The following is a 19291-nucleotide window of genomic DNA, read 5'->3' on the forward strand; positions in this document are numbered from 1 at the left end:
CGAGCCTTCCAGCGTCTCGTGGCGGGAGCGGGGAGGGTGCGAGCTAGACAGGAAATAAATAATTGAAACGACTGTGCTGTGTTTTCCAGGCGCTTGTAGGATTTACAGCTGCTTATCCAAATGTTCCCTTCTCTTCCTTCGCGCGCGCGCTCGCTTTCGCTCGTCTTCCTCTCTCCCCCTTGCTTCCTGTGTTTGTGCCGAGGCCCTTCTCCCCCTGCGGCGGGCGTATATATCACGCCGGGGACGGCTCGAGGGCCGTGCTGCCAAGACAAACTGTCAGCCAAGTTTACAGCTTCGTCGGAAACGTGGTGCGGAGGGGCCGGCGGGCAGGCGGCAAGGCGGCGTGGCTTCCAGAGGTCAGCCTTGGCGCGCTTTTTCTTTCGTCGCCGTTCCTCCCCGCCAGCTCCGATGAAAACGATAACAACAACAACAAAAAAAGACGGTGCCTTTTTCCGGGGAACCCGCCGTCGCTCGGAAAACTGGCGTGCTGGGGGGGAAGCGGGTGGCGGCGGCCGACGTGGCGGCGGTGACTTGGGTGCCGGCCGCGGCGCCCGGGCGCGTGGTCCTGCGAGCGGTGGGGAAGAAGGGATGCCGCTCGGGAGGCCCCTCTGCGGCGCGAGAGCCCTCTGGCAGCCCTCTCCCCAGCCTCCGGAGCGTGCCGCCGCCGTTGTGACCGCTGCCTGCCTTCCTTTGCAGGTGTACCGTGGACGACAGGGTCACGCGGGTCGCGTGGTTGAACCGCAGCACCATCCTGTATGCTGGCAATGACAAGTGGTCTATAGACAACCGAGTGGTCATCCTCTCCAACACCAAAACCCAGTACAGCATCAAGATCCATAACGTGGACGTGTACGACGAAGGTCCCTACACCTGCTCCGTGCAGACAGACAATCACCCCAAGACGTCGCGAGTGCATCTGATTGTGCAAGGTGAGCCTCAGCGCGCGCTGGCGCGTCGGCGGTTGGAGGCGGCTGGAGGGCGCCCGGGCCTCCCAGGGGTCGGGCGGCCCACGTGGCGATGCCGGTGAAGGGATCGCACCGCCATCCGTTGCTTTGTCCGGCGGCTGGCGTGGGACGGAGGTGTGGGCTCGCGCCTGCTCTCGCAGGGTCTGCGTAGGGGTCTGCGTTGGGACTCGCGCCGTCTGCTGGTTCGCTGTGCCGTACCCGTGGGGAAAAGGATGCCTGGGAGCCGGAATGAGGCCCGGCCTCCCCCTCTTTGTGCCTTGCCTGTCCTCGCTGGGAACGTGCCCCGGCAGCATTGGGACCCGCGGGGCTGGGCCCTCTGGGACACGGGATGAAGGGAGCTGGGGTGGCCTGCAGTGAGCATCGTCTGGGGGGACCACGCACGCGCCGGAGCCTTCGATCCCCAGCAGATGCGTCCGCCCCGAGGCCTCCCGCCGTGCGAGGAAATCCCCCCGGGGAACTAGGCTGCGGAGACCCGCTGCCGCGGCTGGCCGGGGGGCGCTGGGCCCTGCCCCTAGCTGTGCCCCCGGAGCGGAGCGTCTCGGCAGCCGCCCCGGTCGGAAATGCCTGCGGATCCCCGCTCCTTTGCAACAGCCATCAGCTTTTGTCCGGTCTATAGATTAATTTTTCAGAGTTAGTGTTAGTTCAGGTTAGATAAAGATAATGAAAGTTTCCTAATCCTCTTAAAGAAGATTTATCTGGCTGAGTAGAAAGCTCTCAGAATACAATAAAGCGTGTATAAAACCAGGGCCTAATCTTTCCTTTAATTTCAAACAGCTGATGGGTATTGATTTTGCAATGAGCAAATCTGAAAAATTTCTAGGCCTCAATATGTGTCTCGGAAAAAAAACCCAACACAGATATGTATATATTTATTTATCCCTCTCATCTGGAAACGGCAGGGCTTGATTAGGGCCACCGGTCAAAGAAGGGAAACCTCCCCCCCGACCTGTCACCTCTCTTGTGACTCGTGGGCAGAGCTGGCAGACGGAGACGGATACGTCCCCGCGCGTCCCGCTCGCTTCGTGCGGATCCTCCCGCCAAATCTCTGCCGGCGGTAACCGCCGGCGGCCGCTTGGGACGCGCCGGGCGCTGCCTGAGCCGGTCCGAGGCCCTCGAGGTGCGGCGGCGGAGAGGGCAGCGCTTGGCTAGGACAGAGGGGCGCAGAGGGCCGTCAGGGGCATGTCCTCCGCCTCCCTTCGCGGGCCCGTTTCGGTTGGCGGATGAGCTGCCGCAAGGTCTAATCGGTTCATCCGGTCGGGTCGCGAGTGGGGCTCGTCCGTCCCGCGAGGCCCTCGGAAGTACCTGAGCGCTTTTCACCGAAGGAAATCATATGCGCTCGCCGCAGCGGCTGAGCGCCCGCTCCTCCGTCTCCCTTCTCCCGAGAGGGTCAGCGCTCCGCCGCGGAGGCGCGCCGCCGCTCTGGAGCTGGGCCGGGCCGAGGCCGAGGTGCCCGGCGCAGCTCGGCACGTCAAGCGAGACGACACTGCCTGCGCGCAGGGACTCGAGGGCGTGCGGAAGTCCCGGTACCCAGGGGCCTCTTTCCCAGCCTGCCTGAGTCGCGGCGTTTTCCCCAGGGGTTTCGGGGAGCGCCGGCTCCGTCGCCCCGGTTGCGACCCCTCTGCGTCGACGGCACTGCAGCTGGAGACGGATCGGGGACCGCCGCTAAGGAAGGGAGAGCGGACGCAGTGTGCAGTGGGAAGGCGGGCCGTATCTGGAGAGCGAAGGCTTTTCCGTTTGCTGCAAGGGCGTGTGCGCCCGAAGCGAGCGTGTTTGCAGGAGAGAAGGCGAGATTACATCTCCTCCTCTTCTTTCCCCCTTTTCATGCGGCAGCTCGTAATAAATCTTCTGCACATAACACCCGATATCTCGCCTCCTTAAAATCCCAGCACGATTATCTTATCTCATTAAAGCCAGGCCAAAAATCCTTTCTGTTCCGCAAAGACGCTCGTGCCAAGTGCCGGGGTGCGGATGCGTCGCAGCAGAGAGGAGCGCCGAGGGTGGAAGGCGCGCGGTCTGCAATGCAGACGTTTCCTCCAGAGCTGGCGTCGGGCCGGGGAAGGCGAGGGACGGTCGGCCCCCGGATTAATCGTCTCGTAGTGGCGCTTTCCTACGCGTGCCGGGATAATTTTTCCCCTGGCGTGCGCGAGCAGCGTTTAATCGCTTGTGAGGGTGTTTTGTCCGTTCCTGTAAGCGGAGAGGGAGCCCTTCCCCGTACAGGTGACCAGGTCACTCGGTTCATGCTTCAGGTGCAGCGCGTTTGCTCGACGGCTGCAACGTGCCGTACGCTGGCTCGGAGAGGGCGGTATTGCAAGGAAACTGGGATTTCTGTGACCGGGAGCAGCGCTGGCGGAGCTCGCACAGGGGAGGCTGGCCACCAAGGGCCAGCAGTCTCCTTGGGTGGCTGCCCGATTTTCGGAGCTGTCCTTCCAGAGCTCCGCCGCCCGTAAAGGTGCTGCCCTTCGGGTGGCTTTTTGTCATCAGGGAGCGTGAGTGCGGGTCGCTTCGGGCCGGCCCTGCGGTTACTCGGCGCCTTACCTGTACGTGTGCAACGGTGTTCAGGTCAATTAATTTATATTTGTATTTTGCAAAACCAAAAGTTGCCCGGATAGATTATCGATTCCTCGTCCCCGTGTTCAATTTGGTTTTAATTGCGCTACTGCGGGGCCAGACCTTCCCTCCTAGCAACCCTGCGATAAATCTGCCCGTGACTCGCAATCAACAGTAAATGTGCCTCTTTGTGTCGTTATTAATATGTCTCTGGGATTGGTTCATTAAGGCAGTTAACAACGGTTTGTAAGAGCGTAGCTGGCAGGAAGCCGGAGGATCTTCTTGCCTTGTTCTTGGTTGCGGCGGCCACCTCGTCGCGACAGGACGGCTGCTTGCAGGCACGGCGCGCGTGTCCTGGTGCGTGTTTTGGCGTGTCATCGACAGAGCCGTGAACGCGGAGATGCCTGGCGTGCAGTTAACTATAAGTCGAATATGAGCCGCCTAATCCTCTTATTTACTGGAAGCAACCCGAAAGGCGAATGCTGTAGGGCGCAGGACTTCTCTGTCGCTCCCTCCCTCCCTCCTGAAGAGAGAAAGCCCAGGCAGACCCCAGCAGGCAAACCGAGGTGAACGGGAGGGGCGCCCGCGTGGCAGAGCGACTGTGCTGGTACTGATGACGCCGAAGGAGCTATAATTTCTCTGTGGGAGCAATTAGTCGAAAGCAGAGGCTTTTGCGTGCACAGAGCTCTGGATGAACGCGGTCAGGACCCGCGGCTCTCTGGAGAGAGGCGCGAAGGCGAGGGAGCTCCGGGCCGAAGGGACGGGCGCTCGGGATCTCGGGGAAGCCCTCCTGCCCCCGGATACGGCTTGTGCCGAGCCGCCTGCCCGTACGCTTGGATGCGTGAGCCCGCGGAGGAGAGCCGGGGTACCGCTCCGCAGCGCCGTCCTCTGCGGGGCGAAATCGTTTTGGAAGAAAGAGCGTGGTAGACAGTAGCCCTTGGCAGGCAGCAGGCCAGAGCCACGGGCTCCTCCAGCCGGGCTGTTTCCGCAGATGCAATTTGTTTCTGCCTCGAACGTGGAGCTCGGAGTCAATTTTTTGGCTGAGAGTGTGGATTTGGCACTTAATGTCGTGGAAAAAACCAGCCCTGCCTTCTTTCCTCCTCGTAGTGCAGGCTGTACAGAGGAGGGAGGGGAAGGCCCGTTAAAATCGGGTAGCAGCGGTAAGCGAGCTGGGATGGAGCAGCCTGCCGGGAGGAGAGGGCGTCAAGGGTGAGCGGAAGAGACGGGAGGAGCCGAGGAGGGAACGGGACCGCGGGGATGCGAGCGAGCCTTCTCAGAGCGCGTTAAGCAGGCGACCCGGAGCACGCGGGCAGAGCCGGGCGGCCGCGGCGTCGAGCGAGAGAGGCGGCGTCGGGTGGCGTCGCGAAGGAGCGCGCGTCCCGTAGACGTTCCTGCCGTGGTTTTGCGTAGGGAGCGGCCTTCGGGGGCGAGCAGAGATGCCTGCAGATGTCGGCTCCTGGCGTCGAGCCTCCGCTTAGAGGCGCCTCCGAAAACGTACGAGTTAGCTGGCGTGCAGTTGGTTGAGAACGTGCGGAACCGGCAGCGCGGCGCCGCGTCTCGCGGAGGTCTGAGCAGCGAACGGCGGCATTGTCCCTCCGTGCCGAAGAACGGCCCGCGCCATTCCTCAGACGCTGCTGTTTCTGATTTATGTAGAGGGCCCTCCTCGGTGCTGCCCTTAATCCTACTCGCCATGGATTTTTCATTAATACCTCTATCAGTTGTCTGCATCGTTACTGCTCGTTTCTGGTCGGCGCTATCCATTTTCCTGTCTTGTGTTTTGCCGCTCGCGCCTCCCTGCGGGCCGGGAAGGGTTTTAAAGAGCGAGGCGTTCGTTTGCCACGGCGAGGTCGGGGTCGTTGGTCCCGGGCACCGGCCCGAAGCGCCGGGGGGACGTTGCCGCGTCTTCGGCCCCTCCGAGCGGCACGGAGGCGGGCGCAGCTCGGCAGCGAGCGTTTCGAAAGCAAATTGGCTTTTTCTCCCCCCTTCTTTCCGATAGCCACTGGCTCCTTAAATCCTCCGCCACCGCCCCGCGCCGGCCCTCGAGAGCTCCGTTCTTCGGTGACACAGATTGCGCTCGAGGGCCCCGGTACGAGGGTTTGCACGCCTGCGGCCTTTCGGCTGCCTTTTCTCCCATTGCCTTTGGGTCAGGAGCTGGGACCGGCACAGCTGTGAAACCCTTTCCAGGAGGACGTGCCGCGGGGCGAGCGGGGTGGCTCGGGTGCCGCTTCTCTTAAGAAGCGCTCTCGGACCTCCCCGCGCTCGGCGCGCCGCATCCGCCTGCGCCCGGCGCACCGAGCCGTCGCGGCGCTCGGTGCCGCGGCTTGCCGAGGAGCGGAGTCAAGCCGCTGTGACGGCCTGTAAACCCTGATAACGTGCCGTAAGCTGAGAAAGCGCTTCACGTGCGTGCCGATGTTGCTGCGCGTTATGAAAAACGCTAGAGAGTCGAGAGCGAGGGCCGGCCTTGCGGCTTGGAAAAGCGGCTGCGGCTCAGCCTGGAGAAAGGGAAGGCGGCAGCGCCGAGCCCGACCTCGGGGGCGGCCTCTCTCCCACGCTTGGGAGGTTTGTTCACCTCGAGGATGAGGTGGGCTGAGGGCTTTTTCTGTCTGCCTAAGGAAAAGAGGCTAACGAGGAAAAGAGACGAGGCGCGATAAACGCCGATGAAGCGCGCCTCCTTACCGCTGCGGCGCGCCGGCCGTGCGGGAAGCGCGCGCCGGCAGGCGGGAGCGGGGTGCGGCGGCCCGTGGCGCGGACCCCGAGCTGCCGCTCGATGCTCGTCCGAGTCCTTCGGGCACCTTCGTGGTGCGTTGGGGCACGTCCGGGCTGGATGAATTCGAAACACAGTATTTACGTGTGTTTACATATACAGAGACGGTCAGAGAACGCTTGCTCGCTGGGAAGCGGGACGCGGGAGACGGCGGGGTCGGTCGCACCCAGCGCAGAGCGGTGCCCACCGGGTGTTTCGCAGTCCTCACCGCGCTCGCGGACGCGGGAGGTTGACGACGCTGCCGCTGTCGGTGGGACGGGCGTCGCGGGCTTCTCATCGGCCGCCCTGCGGACCCGCTGCCTGCCTGCCGCCCGGCAGGGCGGTACAGAGCAACCTGGGCGAATTTGTTCGCTGCCTTAGGAGGTCCGGTATGGGCACTGGTGCCAGGTGGCCTATCTGAAGGAGGTCGGGCGAGCGCCCGCATCGTCCTGCCTAGCTGCCGCTCTGCTTTCCCAGCCGCTGCCGAAACCGGCTGGGCTCGTGCCGACTCTCCGTCGGCACGGATGCAAGGTCGGAGGCAGTGCTCGTGGAAGCGGTGACGTGCCATTCCTCTCAGCGGTCTTCTGCCCGCTCAGGCCCACAGGAGCGGCGCCGGGTTCATGGCGCGGGGCGAGACCGTGGCCGTTCGGCCGCGAGCCGAGGGGGCTGCGGCTCCACGAGGGTCGCCTTCGGAGCGGGGCGGTGGCGGGTGACGCGCCGCAGCGGGAAGGTCCCAAGCTGCTGCCCAAGCATCATCTCCTTGACGAGCAGGCACGGTTTTGGAGGGTAACGCCAGCGTGGCTGAAGGTGACAGCCGATGTCCTTGGAATATCGCCCAGGGTCGGCAGTTGTTTTTCCGAGGCTGACGAGAAATCGCCGGCTAAAAACAATGAGGACCTGTATCCCGTGCAAGAAGACGACAGGGCAGGGAAGCAGCGACGGGAACGCCAGCCGCACGTCCATCCCGCGCTCCAGAAACAGAGAATGGGAGACGGAGAGCAGGTGACAAAACACGGGAGGCACAATAGCGATCGGAGTTCAAAGGCAAGGAGAGGCCAGAGCAGCTCTGGGAAGGCGTAGCAATGAGTGAAGAACAAAGGGGCTTGAGGGAGAAAAAAGATGAGAAGAAAAGCCTGGAGACTCGGGCAACAAGGAGAAGAAAGAATGAAACGTGCGCACGCGAGAAAGTGCCAAGTATCAAAGGAGATGGTAGCAAAGGAAAAAATGAAAGACTCATGAAGGAGTGAGGGCGCAAAGAAGGGGAAGGTGTTTGGAAGAGAAAGAGCCCCACGCGAAGGAAGGAAACAGCCCCCTCTGCCCAGGCAGTAGTGGCCTGCTTTGGGAAGGAAAATGGGATCGCCTAAGAGCTCCCACGTGATGACAAGTCCCGGAGCGACGTCCGTCTCCGGTCCCCAGCAGCCGGCCGGGAGCGGCGATCCCGACGAGAGGCCGGCGTCTGCCCTCCGTCCTGTGCCGACGGGTGCCCTGTGGGCCGCCCTGCCGCCGCTGCCCTCGCGCCTGGGCTCTCATGGGCTGCCCACATGTGGGATGGAGATGGGCTCGCCCCGAGGAGAGCGCAGGGGACGGCGCGTCCTCTGCTTGCCCTTGCCGGGAGCCGGTGCGGCCGGGCGAGAAAGCCAGCGGCGTCGCCTGCAGAGGTGCTCCGTAGCCGCAGGTCCCCCCGAAAGCCTGAAAGGCAACGCGGCGGGCGTGCCGGCCAGCCCGTCTCGTCGGCGAGGCTCGACGAGCCCTCCGCAGCGGCGCTGCAGCAAGGGCGGGAGCGGGACGGCGCAGGTTAACGCAAACTTCACGTCAAGGACCACGTCACTCGAGGGAGAGGGGAGCGCCCGCTCGGGGCTTCCCGGGCGCTCTCGCCGCGGGAGCCCTCCTGCTCTCCGCGCGGCCTCGAGTCCGCGGTGGTGCGCCGTGGGTGCCAAGCTGCAGCGCCTCCCGGAATAGCCAGAAAGGAGAAGAGTGGCGCCCTGTTTCCCGGGAGGAGCTGGGAGCGGAGCAGCGACTTGCCTCTCCCAGGGCTGGCTGACGTCCATGGCTGCGCTCCCTCGTGGACAGAGGTGTCGCGAGAAGGTGGGAACGCAGCTCTTCAGCGAAGGTGGGCAGAAGGACGGTTTGAGGGCCACGTGCTTGCGGAAGAGAGCCTTGTCCTGCTGCAGGGCTTTCCCGTAGGTCTGATGACTGCCTAAGTAATGAAGAGAGAGCGAGCACGTAGAGGGAGAGCGAAGGCCAGGAGGTGCAGCGAGGGCTACGCGTGGGCAGAGACACGCGTGCCAAGGGAGACGGGGCCCTGGGCACGGGCAAGCGCCGGAGCTACGGGAACGTGCCAGCGAGGCGCCACCCGCGTTCTCCGGTCGCAGCCGGAGTCGCAGCTGCGTGAGCCTGGGTTGTAGCCTCCTGAATACTCATTTCAGAAGAGCCGGCTCCTCGAGGAGCAGAAGGGTGAGGCGGCGCCGACGGGGAGAGTTTCTGCCGCGCCGCGGCTCGGCTCGGAAGATCGTTGAAGGAACGCGTGGCCTGCGCCCGCGCGCGCGGAAGGAGCCGTCAGGGTAGCTGTGAAAGAGAGAGGCCATTCCAGAGGGAGCTGTGAGTTTCTGAGCGGCTGACCTCCGGTCTGAGACAGCGCGCGGCACAAAAGCATGAAAGCACCTCGGGAATCAAAGGCACGCGAAAGAAGTGCGTTTTGGGTCTTTTTTAAGTGGAACTACGGGCGTCGAGACTTGTGCTTTGCCTTCGTCGAGGGTAGACGCTCGAGCACGAGAGCGCAAACGTCCTTTGCATGTGCGCAGCCGCCTGCTTAAGAGGACGGGTAGGCGAGTCGGTCAGGGCAGCGGGCGAAGGTCGAGGCGAAAGCGCTGAACGCCGGGGAAGCGGAGACGCGGCGGCGTGTGCGGGCAGCCCTGGGCTTTTGAGAGCGTCTCCTCCTACAGCGGGCGAAGAGAGAGCAAACTGTCCTTAAGTCGGTGGGGAGAAAGCGGCGACCCCGAATCTGGACGCGAGCGTGAAGGCAGCGGCTGCCGGCAGCCGTCGAAGCTGGCGACGCTGGTTTACGCCCGCGAGAGGCCCCAAAAGGAGCCGCCGGCCCGCGCGAGGGGAGCCGTTGGCGGCGGCGAGCCCCGCTCGGTGGCGCGCGCGCCCCTTCCCGCTCCGCGCGACTCGGCTGAGCCGTCGCGTGCTGCAGGGCCCGCGAGCCTGAAGGACAAAAGAGCCGCGCGAGCCGCTTGCTTACGGCAGGAAGGGAAATTAAAGGAGAGAGAGGGGGGAGATTTGCAAAAGTTGCTTCCCCGTTGTATTTCCAAACAGAAAGAACGTTTTGGAGTGCGCGCGAAGAGCTCCCTGGAAAGCACTTTTGCTTCTTAATTGTTCATAAATTTACTGGCAGGTGGTTACACAGTAGGTGTAACACCGTGCTTTTTGTTTTTATCATCTGCGCCGTCTCAGCGAGAAAAGCAGGGGAAAGCGGGCGCGTGGCGCGGGGCTGGCGGGCGCCGCGGAGAGGAGGTGGCGAGACGGCACGGCGTCCGCCTCCGGCCGCTTCTCCTCCGAGTGCCGTTGCTGAGGCGTCCGGGTTTCCTTCCCACGGGAGGGCGGGTTACGGTTATTTCGGCCGCCTCTCCCGCGCTGCGGGCGCTTTACCGGGGGAAGGCGGAGGAAAGGGAGCGGCGGAGCGCTGCGGAAGGGAGACGAAAAGCAGGACCGAAACGAAAGGCTTTTGGAGCGTGCGAGATGGCAGTATAACATGCCCGTCGCCGGGCTGAGCAATTTGACAGAAATCATTCTGTGGCCCAAACTCGGGCTGTCAGATGCGCTTCATCTATTATCTCGATAAAAATCAGCTCCGACGAGGCTCTCGGATTGCGCTGCCGTCCAAATTGATTTTATCCAAGAGGATAATCTTCGCTGTCAACAAGCGACGCTTTGTTAAAACTCTTAACGTTGTCTCCGCTCCCCCCCCACCGGCTCCCCCAGCACGCCGAACGGGGTCCCGAGTCACCGCCGCGCCACGCTTCGTGCCTCGTCCCCTTCCCCGGGCGCCCCGAACCCGGAGACGAAGCGCCAGAGGTGAGGCTCGAGCCGCGGGCGCCTTCGTGCCCGTCGAGAGGAGGCGAGGCGAGGCGGCCCCGTTTGGGAGCGGGGCCGGCGGAGCTGCGCTTGCGGGCAGCGGCCCGAAGCCTGGGGGCGCTATAGGAATTGGGGAGCGCCGGCGGTGTTATCTGACTGAGAGGAGGAGCGACGGGTAGCGCTCTGCGGTAGGTACGCCGGTGCCTGCTTGCAGGCCATCGGTCGGGAGCCGCAGAAGTCGGCGTAGCAGCCAGCTGGGAGGCGTGGAAGGGGCCGGGTGTCGGGCGATCGATGGCGCCGGCGCCACGTGGCCGTTCGTGCTGTTTCGGGATGCCTCTGGCTGTCTCGTCCACAATCACCAACAGCGGTGTTGCAGTCAGTTTTCCCCGGGCGAATCACGTGCGTTAGGAATAGCGTCAGCCGCCCTTGTTTTAAACCTCCCGTCTCGACGCGTTGTCCTTGCTGCACCGGAGCTCCTTTTGCAGAGCCGAACCGCCGCTCCTGCTCGGCGGCGCGGGCGCTCCGGCCTCGGAGGAGCTGCCTCCGCTAGCGTTCGCAAGCGTCGCGTTTCAGAACAAATCAGGTCCCCGGGAAGCCTCGGAGCCTCCCGGACAGCCTTGGCAGCGCTCCTCCGGGGCGAAGAGAGCGGGTGGGAGCCGGGAGAGCGTGTGTGTCGCACGCATGCGCTCCAAAGCAGAGCCGTCGCTTCCATAGAAAGGTGCTGTGCAAGGGTCGCCACCTTTAGCACAGCCCGGCGCGTGACACGGCGAGGGACACCGTGAGCTCCTGGAAGGGCTGCCGGGAAGGAGAGGAGGCGCAGAGGGAGCGAGGCGCTCCCTCTCCAGCCGTAGAGGAGGGGTAAACGCAGCGCTCGAGCGAGGGGGCCTGATCGATGATGCCGTAGGGGCGCGTGGGTTTTGAGCTTCGAGGCCGACGCCAGCCGCGGCGAAGCCGAGTCCGTAGGCGCGTGGGGGCAGTTCAGCAGAGGCGCAGGGACTGAATTCACGGGTGCGCCGGGCCCTCCTTCACTGGCCTCAGAGAAAACACCTGGCTAAGCAACGTATCCCGGTCTGGGCTCTTGGAGCAGGCAAGTATTTATCGGGAGCTCGGGATGAAACGGCTGGAAGGTGTCACCCAACGGAAAGCGCCTCCCAGTTCACGGCACTTTGGCCATGCCGGATGCAGAGGAGAGGCTCGAGCCGGGCAGGCCGGGACAGGGAGGTCTCCCAGGCGCTCGCCACCTCGCAGGAGGGGAGGCGCGTGGCGGTGGGTCCCACCGAGCGCTGTTGGGGCAAAAAATTCCTACCGTCGTCTGCTGCTGGAGCGAGGCAGCGCTGGGCGTTATCGTTCCCCTCCTCCTTGCGGAGCCGACGCAGCCGGGGGGCGCGGGGCCGGCCGGCCCTGCCCAGCGGCAGCAGCTCAGCCGGGCGGCGCGGGGCGGGCGGCTGCCAGAGGGTCGAGGTCGGACGACCGGCACTGTTCCAGCTCTGGGAAGGGCCCGACATCCCCCGGGTCCTTGCCCGCGGCTCAGGGCGCCGGGCACGGAGTTGCTCTCGCGAACCCCGAGGCTGTCGGGAGAGAGGAGGCGGGAGGCTCCGGCGCTCGAGGCTGCCTCGGAGCGCGTGGGACGGCCCCGCGACGGCCTCGCCTGCTCGCACGGCGCTCCGGGAGAAGGGGCTGCGGGAGGCCGGCGCCGCGAAAGCGAGCCGGGAGATTTAGTGCGGCGCGGGTGGAGGCGACCCGGCGGAGCGGCCGTCAGCCGGGGGGAACCTCCCGGAGGGCCGCTGGAGCCGAGCCCGAGGGCGCCTGGGAACCCGTCCAGGCGCATCCGTCTTGCCGAAGCGGAGACACCGTCCGTCCTCGCCCGTCTGGCGTTAACGAGAGGGAGATATGTGAATAGCCATGGGAGGAGATGAGAGGTCCATAAATACTGAAGAATAAATAAAAGCATTAGCCCGGTATGGAAGTGGGCCAGGGCTCTGCTCTCAGAGACGGCTCTGGGAAAAGGGCAAGGAAACACCTCCCGCCCGAAGCGGGAAAGACGGAAGCACTTTGCTTGGGACGAGCCCTCCGCGAGAGCCGCAGGCAGCGCTCGGTCCCTCTGTCGTCTCGCCGTATCAGGGGTGTAGGAGCAGGTCTGTTTTAAGGGATTAAGAGCTAACGATCCGGAGGAGGGGGGCGAGCTGCGTGCGTCCACTGTGGCGCTCGCTCAGCCTCCGCGCGGTGTGCGGCGGGAACGATCTCGGAGCTAAAAATAGCGCGCCGCGCTCTCACGCCGGCGAGGTCCTCCGGTACGCGGCCGCGCTCCAGAGCGGCTGGCAGATGAGTCAGCCTCTGTGTTGTCATGTGTTGCACCGTTCCCTGTAGGAAATAATCACGCGGTAATTGCTGAAGTGCTGTCACTCACCCAAGGCGTTAGCGGCAGCGGGGAAGAGCTGTCTCTCTTTGGCGCGCATGAGTCACCGCTCCTCGGGTCGGCAGCGCGCACAGGTGAGCGAATCGGCCTCGCTCCTCACCCGTGCCTTTCTCGGAGCGTCTCGGGAGCTACAAGCTCTCCGGGAGCTTCAGGGGCGGCGTCCGGGCCAGGCGCAGCCCAGCCCTCTCCAAGGCACGGACCGGCTCGGAGCGTCGAGCAGGTGTCGGTGCCGCTTCCGGGTGCTGAAGTGGGTCGGTGGTCCCGGTGAAAGGAGCCTAAAACCTGCCGCGCGGTCCCAAGTTGGCACATATAGCGCAGAGTGGGGTGCAGCCCAGCCAGCGCGGAGGGCCCCGCGCCGTGCTGCCGGGTGTCCCTGACAAACAGGCCTGGGCGCCGAGAGTCGCGGGCCCCCTGCCAGGAGGGTGCGCGCGTGGCACACGTGGCGTTTGCAGGGGAAGGCTCGTATCTGCTGTGCATCTAGTTGCCACGTGCGTTGCAGGGCCACGGAGGCTGCCCAGGCGTCGGGAGAGCGGGCGGCGCCTTAGCGGGCGCTGTCGCTCTGCATTCGCCCGGGTCTGCTGTGAAGGGTTAATCAGAACCTGGGGGCGATTTGGGTCTCCGGCTGTAGAGGAAGGCGATAAACGGAGGGCTTGTCGTTATTGAATGTAACGGCGTCGCTTTCGCACGCGCGTTCTCTCGCCGCCTTCTTGAGCAAGAGATAAATAACAGCACAAGTGCATTTTTTGGCCTCCCAAAGGTTGTGCGTTAACTTCTCCTTGATTCCTATTAGGCAGGGCTGATGAAATCCTCCAAGGGCTGCTTGCCGCTCGACTGAGAGCAGGAAACAAGGCGCTGCTACTCGCTTCCTTGAGAGTTAATCTGTGTTCAAGTTGGTTTTAGCACTAGTCTTTTAAAGAGAAAAGCAGACTCTTCGTAAAGGAGGCTGGAGAGCGCGCGCCTCCATAGCGCTTGTCCCCCGTTGTCGCTCGAGCCTCGCGGGCGTGGGAACGCCGGGAGCCCCGCGGCGGCGGCAGCGGTCGTGCCCGGGAGCGGGGCTCGGCTCGGGTTCTTCCGGTTCTTCTATGGTCTATATTGAGGGAGGAGCTAGCGTCATAAACGTCGAACGTGATCCGCAGAGGGGATGGCGGGCGCAGGGAAGGCTCCCCCTCTTTGTAACGCGAGAGACTCGACGGGAATCCACAAAAAGCTTGCTGTTGGCACCTAAACCAGTAGGAATAGCATCTGCAGTTCCGGTTGCGAGGGCGTGAGGCGCTCGGGGCGGCGTCGAGCCTCACGCTCCGGGGCGGTTGGACGGGGGGATGGAGCCTTTCGCCTCGGCGCCCGCCACCTCGACTCGCTCCGATCCGAAGCTGTCCCCATCCAGCAGGATGGGGTCGCGAGGTTTGGCCCTGGACGATGCAGGAAGCCCGATGCGGGGCCAGGGGCCGCCGGCCCGTGTCCCGAGCGGGAATTTCCCCTTCCGCGGTCTCGGGGGCAGCGCGGGCGCGTGGCGGTAGGTGCTGGCCGTCGGGAGAAGGACCTGCGACGGCTCGTGCCGCCAGCGAACCGGCTGGTCCCCACGGGTGATGTCTTTGCAGTGGCGTGGCGAGCCCTACCCCCCTGTGGCTCCCTGAGGCCTTAAGCGGCTTTCCTCCGAGGCTCGAAAGGACAGGGAAGGTCCTTTCCGTTTTGCTCCTGGCGCTGCCAGCGCACATCTCCGCGGGAAAGAGCCCGGCTCCGTACTGGCTCGGCCGCATCGCCGGCCCGAGGAGCGGCCTCCCTTTCTCTGCAAACAGACGGCCTTTCCTGCTGGCCGGGGGTCCGCGGGCAGCGCCGAGAGTGAGTTCTGGGGTTCGAGCGAGGGGTTCGTTAACGGGAACGTAGGTGTCAGGCAAAAGGAGGAAGAGGAAGGGGGGGCCGCGTGGCTACCCGGCATCGGGCGGCGCGCTCCCGAGCGGCTCCCGCTGCCCTTTCTCCGTAGCTGGGCCGGGAGCGACCCAGCTCCCACGCCGTGCCGCCGGCCGTGCCACCCTCCCAGCGTCCAGCGGGAAGGGCCTGCGGGTCGGGTTTATCAGCGCGCTCCTGTTTGTCCCGGCTCGGCCCCTTCGTCTTCTCTCCCGGTTCGTCGGCCCCCTCTGTTGCCGGTCGTCTCCCCGCGCGCTCCCCGCTGCCCGTGCCGCTCAGGGGAAGGAGGCCGGGAACGGCCGAGGGAGCGTGTCCTTGAGGCGGAGTCCTTGGCTGCCTGGACTGGCCGGATCTATAGAAATGCAATCGAGCGCCTTTGGCGCGTTCCTATAAGGCTGCCTAACCTCGTAGGCAACGATTGCCGTTCTGCTAGCGTATCGAGCGGTCCGGCGGCATCGTCCGCGTGCGTCCGCCTCAGGCACGTCCCCGAGTGCCTCCGCTTCTCTGCCTGCCCTCTGTGCCACGACCTACTTTTTGGCTTGGCCGAGCGTGGCTCTGTCTCACGGAGATGTTGGCGGAGCGGTGGCGTCTGGCGGTTGTCACGTGGGACAACGCTGGCGGAGCCAGAGAAGAAACCGGCTCGGTGAGCAGCTGCGAGGGGCGGCCGACTCTTCTTCCGCGCCGCGGTCGCCCGCCTTTGGCGGACGAGGCGCTGGAGACGGTACCGGCGGTCCGAGGCGGGCGGCCGATGGTGCGTGGGAGCTTTTCCTCCCTCCACCTGGAGCGCCGAGCGGTGACGGCCGCTCCCGAGGCCGAGGTTACTGTGGCGTGTGCTTTCTTGGAGCGAAATCGCTGGCAGAGAGGAACGCTTTGGAGCCTGGGGAGGAGGCAACCGACACCCTTTATCGCCCAGGGTTATGGCAGACATGGTCGTGGTGGTGTAGTTTCCTAGTAGGCTGTTTAAGGGGCCGTTAGCGCAGGGGACAGGTGGCGCAGGGACTGCTCTCGGCCGATACGGTCCTCCCTGTGTCCGAGCGGCCAAGGGCCACCTTTTGGGGCCTGAAGTCACCGGTGGCCACGGCGGCGCCAGTCCGGCCGTTCGATCTCGCGGAGAGCGAGGCTGCGCCAGGCTGCCGTTCTGCTCCTCCCGGCCGCCTGTAGCGGGGCCCGCCTGTGCAGCGCGGGAGGGGGACGGAGGACTCCAAGGGGGCCGAGCAGAGGAGCGGGCGTTGCGGGATCGGCGAGCGGCGCCCGAGTTCGCGAGGCTCTCGTCCGGAGGTCGCGGCGCGTTTGCTGCTGGGAGCCTTAAGAATATTAGGGAGAGCCTGGGGAACAGCGACAGGTGGAAGGCAGGAGCGCGGTCGAAGGACGGCCTCTGTTTGCGGGTTCCCGTCCGTACGCATCCTTGGGAGCGTGGGTCCGCAGCTCGGAGCCCCTTCCGATGAGGCTCGGCTCGGGCGGGAGCCTTCCCGAAACGGCGCGGCTCAGGGACGAGGTCCCGGCGCTTGGCCGGCCCGACCCTGAGCGCTCACTACGTTTTTCAGCGGTCGCCAGCATGCGCTTTTCAGTGTTGGATCGCCGCTTTCCCCTGAAGGACTGAGACGATCTCCCCTTGATATAACAGACCGTACTTCTATATTAACGTGTCAAGTCGCCGGGAAATTTAGTGGCTCGCCGGGCCCGTCAGGCTGCGGAGACGCAGCTCCGTCCGCGGCCACTCGTCGACCGCGGCGGCCCGGCAAGGAGCGCGCGGCGACTCGGGGCGCCCTGGCCTTTTCCCGCTGTGCCGAGGAGCGCGCGCTCCACCGAGGGGCGCTGCCCCTTCCGAGGGGAGGGCCCCTTTGCCGCCACGCTGCGTGCCGACGGGGCCCGAGCCGGGCCAGCGCAGCGGAGGGGGCGGCGCGGCCCGCGGGGCCTGAGCGCGCGTGCCGGCGAGCGGCCGGCGTGCGGACGAGGCGCTCCCGGCAGGGGCGATGCCGCGGCACGGGGCGATCGGAAGGGAAACGTCAGCGTTGTCGGGGCCAGAGAGAGAAGAGCAGCGCTAGGAGCCGTTCCTCCTCGTGCCTGCTTCTAGCTATGCCCAGGCCAAGTTTCCGTGTGTGCAAGGGATTTGGCGTTTCAGGAGCAGGCCTGAAGTGCAGGGTAGGTCGCTCTGTCCCTGAGGATGGGAAAAGCAGAGGGCTGTCGCACCCGGAGGGCCTGGAGCGTGGACGTAGCGCCGCGCGACGGCCGCGCTCGTGAAGCAGCGCCAGAGCAGCGGTTTCCGGATGCGCGCGCTTGCCTTCGTTGCTGTCGTTTCCGGGCGTCAGCGGGAGGCCTTGCTCGGGGTTCGCGGTCTCTGCAGGGCGCCAGGGGCGCGCGCCCCCCCGATGGCACTGAGGGGTCCTTCGGGCGAGGGGTGTGGGAAGGGCAGAAGCCTTGAGCCTGGGTGGCCCCAAATTTCCTCCTGAAGGCAATGCCGCGTAGCCCTCGATGCCGCTTGCCGACAGCCGCGTGCTGTGCTCCGTGCGCGTGCTCTGGTTAGGTGGGAAGGGCCGTGGATGCTCATGCTGCACTTGACAGGAGCATCCAGGACGGAGGAGATTGAGGCTGGTCGGGGCAGCCGGAGGAAAGGTGAACTCGCAGCCAGGGTCCGGCTTTGGGCTGAGGAGGGAGATGGAGGTGTCTGAGTGGCTAATTGCCTCTGAGTGCTAATGAGGAGCCTGCTGGCTTTAGGGAAAGGCACCTTTCCCCTTGCGTGGCGCTCCGTGTATCGGCGGGAGCGCCGCCGGCGTCGGTCCCCCGGCCGTTCCGTCCTAGCGGGAGCCGGGTCGGCGCAGCAGGGCTTCGGGACGTGCGCGCCCTTGGGTTTTAAATCACTTGCCCGGACCGTGTCCCCGTTGTGTGAACGTGTGCAGCGTGGCGGGTGGCGACAAGTCCTTGCTGAGGGCCAGGTGCCGGGTCGGTGCTGCGCCGGGCTCCTTCCGGGGCCCTTTGTTCTCCTTAGGAAACTCCTTGGGTCCCGCTGTTGCCCAAAATTTCCTGCTGCCATTTGAGGGTCCAGGGAGACATGAGCTCTCTTTCAAGGCCTGTCGAGGAGGTCCTTGGCGGTGCCGGGGCCGTTGTAGGAGGTTCTCGGAGCCGCCGGGCGAGCAGCGCGCCCCGACAAGCGAGCGTCCGGGGCCTTGTCCGTGCTCCGCAGCTCTTCAGAAAGAGATGTTGGGAGAGTGCTGGCTTTTGTCCCGTCACCTAGTCCGCGCTCGTTTGCTAGGGGAAAGGGCGAGAGGGAGTGCAGCGGCTGGTCTTGGTGAGTTCCCCAGCCCAGGGCCCCTGCGGTGGCCCACCCCTGCTGCAGGGGCGTGACGGTTTGGGCGTGAGGTCCTCGTGTGAGATGCGGAACGGGAAGTGGTGCCATGTGAAACGCTTGTGTGCGTGGGCAGGCTCGCAGCGGTGGCCTGAGCAGGGTGTAAATTGTTCCTAGTGGTCGCGCAGTGCAAAAGCGGCGGAGGCCCTGAGCCTGCCTCGTGGGCTGTCCGGCCCGCACGCTCTCGCCCAGATGCGTGTGGCTCGGGGACCGTGTCGGGTGAGGCGGCGTGGCGCTTCGCTGCTCAGCGCCCTAGTGACGTTGAGGTCCTTTTGGGTAGTGGGCTTTCCTGGGAGGCTTTCTCGCGATGTCTTTGTGGCCTAGAGCGACCCAGTCTATTGCCCTTGTCATCGGAGGTTTGGTTTTTCTGAGAGACCTCCGCACGTTCTTTCGGTGTGGGGAAGGCGAACGCTCGGGCGGTCGGCGACGCCCTGTAGCGGGGCGCGAGCGCTGGCCGGGGCAGGCGGGGCCGTCACGCCGTTGCGCCCGCTCGCCCGGCGGTGGTGGCGGTTCGCCAGCTGCATGGCGGTTCGCGTTCCCCTTTTCCCTGCGAGGGGTGCGATGGCCACGTGGTGTTCCTGGGGCAGTGTCCGTGGGCCCCGTGGCCCGGAGTGCCGGGAAGTGGCATTTTTTTACCTGGCTTTAATTGCTTTTTGCCAGGGCTGTGGATATTTATGGGTTCAGTGATTGCCAAGTTATTTATTAGATGGAGTATCTGGGGCTAGACTAATATAAATCACTTTGGCCGGTATTGGATATAGCAGACACTCAGTAATTTAAAAAGCTTTAATAAAAATGCTAAAATATGAGACTTGTCTTTGGCCGTAACGAGACGCGGTTATTGTGTTTTTATCCGTGATTTTCAGGGCTTTTATTTTGTCCTCATTTGCTGCACTGCTTAGGGCAGGGCACCACCGAGGGGAGTCCCACGCCCGCCCGCCTTCGCATCCGCGCTGCGAGCCCGGGGGCCGTCGCGGGCCCCGGAGGAAGCGCCAGGTTCTGGGCCCGCGGTCCGCATGGATGCCCGCAGATGGCCGCAGGGTGCGTGTGGGCGAGGCCTCGCCCTGCGGGCCGGCCCGGAGCGGGCCGGCCGGCTCAGGAGACAGAAGGGCGGCCCGAGAAGATGGGCGCTGGGAAGAGAAGGCGGTGCGGGGAGGCAGCTGCCGGCCAGCCCCTCGCCGTGGCCCGAGAGAGGAGAGGGTGAGGTGGAGACGGTGGTGCCGCAGCGGGAGAAGGGGAGAGGGCAGGTGGGAGATGCCGCCCGGAGGGGCACGCGAGCCGCGCGGAGAGGCTGTCGG

At 64.8% G+C, this 19291-nt stretch overlaps 1 protein-coding gene across 8 annotated transcripts in view; it reads left to right on the forward strand.

Moving 5' to 3' along the window:
• OPCML (opioid binding protein/cell adhesion molecule like) overlaps nucleotides 1-19291 on the forward strand; it is a 361149-nt gene that overhangs the window by 324134 nt on the left and 17724 nt on the right. For all 8 annotated transcript variants that reach the window (XM_068916610.1, XM_068916612.1, XM_068916611.1 and 5 more), the window contains one exon: nucleotides 697-929. In XM_068916610.1, the coding sequence (XP_068772711.1) occupies nucleotides 697-929 (233 nt within the window). The remainder of the gene's footprint in view (nucleotides 1-696; nucleotides 930-19291) is intronic.

This window comes from Struthio camelus, chromosome 22 (genome assembly GCF_040807025.1).
Source record: "Struthio camelus isolate bStrCam1 chromosome 22, bStrCam1.hap1, whole genome shotgun sequence".
Taxonomy (NCBI): Eukaryota; Metazoa; Chordata; class Aves; order Struthioniformes; family Struthionidae; genus Struthio; species Struthio camelus.